This window comes from Equus quagga, unplaced genomic scaffold (genome assembly GCF_021613505.1).
Source record: "Equus quagga isolate Etosha38 unplaced genomic scaffold, UCLA_HA_Equagga_1.0 HiC_scaffold_5644_RagTag, whole genome shotgun sequence".
NCBI lineage: Eukaryota > Metazoa > Chordata > Mammalia > Perissodactyla > Equidae > Equus > Equus quagga.
This window is the reverse complement of record NW_025794084.1, coordinates 15552-21606: the sequence shown is the minus strand read 5'-3', so window position 1 is coordinate 21606 and position 6055 is coordinate 15552. Positions and strand designations below refer to the sequence as shown.

At 67.6% G+C, this 6055-nt stretch overlaps 2 protein-coding genes across 2 annotated transcripts in view; both read right to left on the bottom strand.

Moving 5' to 3' along the window:
- Positions 1 to 2029: 2029 nt before the first annotated feature.
- LOC124232401 (translation initiation factor IF-2-like) lies at positions 2030 to 4758 on the bottom strand. The gene is made up of 4 exons (XM_046649367.1): positions 4593 to 4758; positions 3416 to 3482; positions 2892 to 3325; positions 2030 to 2601 (listed from the first exon to the last, which is right to left on the bottom strand). The coding sequence occupies exons 1-4, from the start codon at positions 4756 to 4758 to the stop codon at positions 2030 to 2032; spliced, it is 1239 nt and encodes a 412-aa protein (XP_046505323.1).
- A 28-nt stretch (positions 4759 to 4786) lies between these two features.
- Positions 4787 to 6055, bottom strand: part of LOC124232400 (collagen alpha-1(I) chain-like) — a 4876-nt gene continuing 3607 nt past the window's right edge. The window contains exons 4-5 of the mRNA XM_046649366.1: positions 5680 to 6029; positions 4787 to 5428 (exon numbers count right to left, since the gene is read on the bottom strand). Of these exons, the coding sequence (XP_046505322.1) occupies positions 4787 to 5428; positions 5680 to 6029 (992 nt within the window). The remainder of the gene's footprint in view (positions 5429 to 5679; positions 6030 to 6055) is intronic.

Here is a 6055-nt window from a genome sequence, read left to right as displayed (position 1 = left end):
GTCTGCACTCCCTTGTGTTTTGTTTTTGCTTACACATTCCCACCTGGGCTAGCCTACGTAGTCCATCTTCTTCAGTTTCAGAGGGTACATTTCTCAGTGTTGCTTTCTACCCAGGTCTTCACGCCCCAGTGTTCTTTTGTTGGTGTTTTTTTTTTTTTTTTTTACTTAATAATTGCCACCTGACCTATCCTGTCTTGTCCATCTTCGTGAGTTTTAGAGGGTAGATTTCTCAGTGCTGCTTTCTCCCCAGGTCTCCACGCCCTTGTTTGTTTCTCTTCTTTTTGCCTAATGATTGCCACCTGAGCTAGCCTCTGTTGCCCATCTTCGTCAGTTTCAGAGGGTGGATTTCTCCGGGTTGCTTTTTCCCCAGGTCTCCCTGCCCTTGTGTGTTTCTTTTGCTTAACGATTGCCACCTGAGCTAGCCTCTGTTGCCCATCGTCCTCAGTTTCAGAGGGTACATTTCTCAGTGCTGCTTTTTCGCCAGCTCTCCACGCCCTTGTCTTTTTTCTTTCTGCTTAAAGGTTGCCACCTGAGCTAGCCTCTGTTGCCCATCTTCCTCCGTTTCAGAGGGTGGATTTCTCCGTGTTGCTTTTTCCCCCGGTCTCCGCGCCCTTATCTGTTTCTTTTGCTTAACGATTGCCACCTGAGCTAGCCTCTCTTGCCCATCGTCGTCAGTTTCAGAGGGTACATTTCTCAGTGCTGCTTTTTCGCCAGCTCTCCACGCCCTTGTGTGTTTCGCCTTTTTTTGCTTAATGTTTGCCACCTGAGCTAGCCCCTGTTGACCATCCTCGTCAGTTTCAGAGGGTGGATTTCTCAGTGTTGCTTTTTCCCCAGGTCTCTACGCGCTTTTGTGTGTGTGTGTGTGTGTTCCTGCTTAAAGATTGCCACCTGAGCTAGCCACTGTTGCCCATCTTCGTCAGTTTCTGAGGGTGGATTTCTCAGTGTTGCTTTTTCCCCAGGTCTCCACGCACTTCCTTTTATTTTTCCTTAAAAATTGCCACCTGAGCTAGCCTGTGTTGCCCATCTTCGGCGGTTTCAGAGGGTAGATTTCTGACTGTTGCTTTTTTGCCAGGTCTGCACGCCCTTGTGTTTTGTTTTTGCTTACACATTCCCACCTGGGCTAGCCTACGTAGCCCATCTTCTTCAGTTTCAGAGGGTACATTTCTCAGTGTTGCTTTCTACCCAGGTCTTCACTCCCCAGTGTTCTTTTTTGTTGTTGTTGTTTTTTATTTTTTGTTTAATAATTGCCACCTGACCTAGCCTGTCTTGTCCATCTTCGTCAGTTTTAGAGGGTAGATTTCTCAGCTTTGCTTTGTACCCAGGTCTCTACGCGCTTGTGTGTGTGTGTGTGTGTTTTCTGCTTAAAGATTGCCACCTGAGCTAGCCCCTGTTGCCCATCTTCGTCAGTTTCAGAGGGTAGATTTCTCAGTGTTGATTTTTCCCCAGTTCTCCACGCACTCGTTCTTTTTTTTTTATTTCCTTAAATGTCCCCTCCTGAGCTAGCTTCTTTTGCCCATCTTCGTCAGTTTCAGAGGGTAGACTCTCCGCCTGCCTTCGACCGACCCTCTGGGCTGGAAAGCTTTCCTCCTCCCATCATCACGGTCCTTCTAGGGTGACGTGCCTGGTTTCGGGTTGACCGTCCCCGCCAGCCCTGATTTTCTAAGTCCTCTCGGGAGCCCCGGGGGCGCTCCGGCCGCTCCGGGAAGCGGCGGCCTCCCGGCCACACCGGCCCAGCCCGGCCCGGGCCGTCACCTGGCCTCTCTGGGGGAACTCTCCCCGTGCCCTTCCCGGTGAGCGCCCGAGAAACCTTTTCCGGGTCCCCCTCCTGCGGCTGGGGCTGCGCCTTGGCGGCCGGGAGCCCGCGGGCGGACGCCCCGGGGTCGCACTGGGCCGGGAGGCTGGGTCCGAGGGGGAGCCGGGATGGGATCGGGCGGCCCGGCGGCCCGGCTGTGCTCCCCGGCGGGCCCGCGCTCCGGCTCCGTCCCGCTGAGGCGGTCGCCGGTCGCCGGGTGCCACCTGGCGGCCGCTTTTATATCGTCTCTTTCCTCCGGAGCTCCGGCGACGCGGGCCAAGGGACGGGACTCGGCCGCGGTGACCGAGGCAGAGTCCCGGGAGGCCGGCGTCGCTGGCGGGATCTGGCCCGGTGGCGCCGGGGCGTGAGCGCGACGCCCGCTCGCCGGAGATTGGAGGTGCAGGCTACTGAGGGAGGTGGCTGTCGCCGCGCCGCCCGGTGCCGGCCGGGGTGTGGGGCCTCCCGGACGGGTCGACCAGCAGCCGCCGGTGCCCCTCCGTCCCCGGGAGGGGGTGGGGGGCCGCCGCGGGGGAACGGGCGAGGGAGCTCGTCCCGTGCCCGGCCGTCGTCCCGAGGGCGGCCCGGTGGTCGGGCCTTCCGCGTCGCCGATCCCCTTTCCGCGCCCCGCTCCGGAGGTGGGCGACCGGCCGGGGCCTTGCGGGGGAGGCCCGTGGAGGGCGCGACGGGCTCGGCCGCCGGGCTGGCCTTTTCCCCACTGGTCTTCCGAGTCGACCGGCTCTGGCGGTGGGGACCGGGCCCGGTCCTCGGATGCCGCCTCCTCCGTGGCAGTTTTTTGTCCAAGTCCCGCCCTGGAGAAGAGCGTGGACCGGCCCCGGGAGCCCTCGAGGGCGGGCCGGGGAGGGCGTCCCCGGCCCGGACGCGTGCCCGGGGTGGGTCCGGGCCGTCGGACCGGACTTCTCTCTCCGAGTTTCGCGGGTCGCGTCTTTGTCCGGAGGTGGGAGGGGGCCGGCTCGAGGCGTAGGTGGAGCCCCGGCTGAGGGACGGGAGCCACGGTCCCGCCCCGGGCCCGGTCGCCGGAGGCGCCTCTGCGGAATTCTTTTCTAAGTCCGGACCCGGCGACTCAGAGGGAGGGACTGACCGGTCCCGGCCCGCGCGGGCGGCCCGGGGAGGCTGTCCCCGGCTCCCCCTGCCGCCACGCTTCTGGGGTCGACCAGATGGCCCCGGGAGCTCCGGGCCGGGTGGCGATGGGGTCGTGCTTGGGGTCTGGTGGCCGTGGCCGTGATCCAGGGGTTCCCCTCGTGATCCGTGGGTGGGCCCCGTCTCCGGGCGCGGCGATCCTTGCCCCCCAATGGGTGGTTTTGTGCCGCCAGATAAGTGCTGACACGCTCTGCTCGGGTGACAGCCGCCCGAGAGCTTCCATGTGCCTGGATGCGTGTGCGGGGAGGTCTCTGGGCTCTGGCCGAGAACCGGACGCCCGTTTCCACCCCCGCCGCTTGAGCCGCCCGCTGGGGCCTGCGCGCCGGCTCTTGTGCGTTCCAGGCGTCCCCACGACCGTGGTGCCACCTCCGGTCTCTGGTACCCGAGGGCGGCGGGGTTAGGGGCGCGGGGTCCTCTACCACGTGCACTCCCTGCCGTCGGCACCCGGGTGCGGTCGCGACTTACCCCATCCCGCCGGCTCCGTGCCAGTGCGTGTCAGGTGTTCTCGCCCTGGGGTCGTCGCCCGCGCTTGCTGGAGGAGGAGGGGGGTCGGTGAGGCTGAAGCAGGCTCCTCCGCTCGCTGTCCTCGCCGGCCTTCCCTTGCTCGGGGGGTCCCTCGCGTTATGCTGCCGATCGATGTGGTGATGCTGTGCTCTCCCGGGCCGGGCCTAAGCCGTGCCAGACGAGGGACGGACGTTCATGGCGAACGGGACCGCTCTTCTCGCTCTGCCCGCGGGTCCCCTCGCCCGTTCTCCCCCGCTGCGAGTGGCGTGTGGGAGGCGGCAGGGGTGCGGAATCCGGCCCGACCTCGCTCCCCTGCCCCGTGCCTTGTGGCGTGGGCGGTGTCGGGGTCTCCGTGACGCGGCGGATGCTCCGCCTGTGCCTCTTGGCTGTGTCTCGTGGGCGGCCCTCCCCATGGTGGGGCGGGCCGTGTTGCCGCCGCGCTGTGCAACTTCCCGGGTGCGTGAGCACGTTCCCCCGGCCGTTGGCGGTGCCCCTGGAGCATTCCAGGTCGTCCCTCAGGCGCCCGAGCCCGAGTGGCGGTGTCGTTCCCTGTTCCCATCGGCCTCCTCAGGTGACTGCTGCGCTGGTGTGTCTGAGGAGCGGGGGGTCGAGTCGGTAAGGGAGGCGTGCCCGTCCCCCTCTGGGGGGACGGGTGACTCGTCGCCCCCCACGGCATGCTGTGTGGTGGCGGGCAGGCTCGGGCACGTGCCCGCGTGTTCCCCTTGCTGGGGTTTCCACGCAGGTGTGGGAGTGATCGTGGTGGGCCGAGCCAGCGGCGTGGCGCTGGCTCTTTGGTTGGGAGGTGCTGTTTGATCGGCACCTCTGTCCCAGTCTCTGCCTCCCTCGGTCTCGGCCTGAGGGGAGGCACTGACTTGGGGGCCGCACAGGGGCCTTTTAGATCCCTAGCTAAGCCCAGTGTGTCCGGAGATGGCGAGCCCGGGGCAGCACGGGCTCGCGGCCCTGACCACGGATGCTCCGACTTGCTCTAGGCCTTACCTCTACCGCAGACCCCTCCTGCGTTGTGTGGCCATGGTGTCTGTAAGCGCCTTGGTGGGCCCGATGGCGGACGATGGGCGGGGGTGACACGCCCTCTGTGAGAAAGCCTTCTCTAGCGATCCGAGAGGGTGCCTTGGGGTACCGGACACCCCAGCCACCACCTCTCCTCTGCGCGTAGTAGCCACGGACACCACCACCGTGGCGCGTGGGCAGAGCCGCTCTTTGCCTACCGCGGCCGTCGCCTCCCCCCTCCGAGTCGGGGGAGGGTCACGCCCGGCCGGGCCGTCGTCGGGCACGGGGCCGTGCATGTGCACGAGCGTGCGCGTGGTTCTCCCGTCACGCACTGGGGCTGGGAGAGGGCCCGGCCATGTCTGGGCTCCGCCCCGCCGTGAGCGGCTGGCTCTCTGCTCGCTCCTGAGCCGCAGCCGGTGGTGGCGTGCGGGCATGGGTGGGGGCCGCCGCCGCTCTCGGGTGCGTTCCCTCGGGACGTGGGCCCCGGAGCAGACCAGACAGGCAGACGGGTGGCTGGGTGGACGGGGCGGCCCCTGGCGGCGGGGGTGCCTCACGTACGCCCCGGCGGTGGGGCCGGGCCCGCGGGAGGCCGAAGGGTGGCTGAGGCCGGCCGGCGTCCCAGGCATCGTGGGACCGCCCTTGCATGTTGTTGGCGGTGGGATCCCGCGTGTTTTCCTGGTGGCCCGTCCGTGCCCGAGGCCGTCCCTGGGAGCCTTCCCGCAAGCCTGCGCCCCCTCCGTCGAGGCGCGCGCCGCGCTCCCTGCTGCCCCCGGTGCTCCCCCGCCCGGGCAGACGCCTGGCCGCGCCGCCCACCGGCCGGGACCGAAATGGGCCTCGCCGCGCGGGTGTCGCCTCCGGCCACCGAGGCCGGTGGTGGCCCCGGGCGAAGTGTTCTCGGTTCCAGTCGGGTGGGGCCCGCTCGCCAGGGGCCCGGCGTGGGACGCTGGCGCCGTGTGCGGGAGAGCCCTGGCCGTGGAGGTGGGTGGCGGGACCGAGCCCCCGTGAGCTGCGCGAGGGGCGATGGGGCCAGTCGCCGTTCCGGGTGCCGCAGGACCGCCCCTGGTGCTGGAGGGCCCTGGCGGTGAGACCCCGTGTGTGCTCCGGCGGCTGACTTGCCTCAGGAGGTTCTGTCTTCCCTCCTTCGCCCCGAGCGCGTCTCTCGGCGGGCCGCGGCCCTTCCTCCACCGCCACCGCCTCTCCGGCGCCTCGGCCCTCACCGCCGCCGGCCTTCTCCCGAGCCCTTCCCCGTCGTCGCCTGTTCTGGCTGCCCGACCGGGGCCCCGCCCCGAGCGCGACTCGCTTCCCGGGGCCGCTGCGGCCTCCTCCGTGTCCGCCGCTGCCGCCCGCGAGACGGCGACGTTGCGTGCGGGCGGGGGACCGTCCCCCGCGGTGCCCCGTTCTGGCGCGCGCGTGTCTGTCACAGCGCGGGTCAGGTCCCGGCCAGCCGTCGTGACCGGCCGCCGGCGCGCCGCGCCACCCCCTGGGGCGGGGGTTCGGGCCTCGGTCCGGCTCTTGGCCCGCGGGGGCGTGCGCGGGCCGTCCGGCTGGCCGGTGTCGACGCGACTGCCTGGTGCCCCGGCCCCGCTCACGCGC

Coding starts and splice junctions, on each gene's coding strand:
- LOC124232401 (XM_046649367.1), bottom strand. CDS start 4,758: ATGCACGGCCCCGTGCCCGACGACGGCCCGGCCGGGCGTGACCCTCCC. Junction 3,326..3,415: donor CACGGAGCCGGCGGGATGGG/GTAAGTCGCGAC, acceptor CTCGGGTACCAG/AGACCGGAGGTGGCACCACG. Junction 2,602..2,891: donor GCCCGCGCGGGCCGGGACCG/GTCAGTCCCTCC, acceptor GCTCTTCTCCAG/GGCGGGACTTGGACAAAAAA.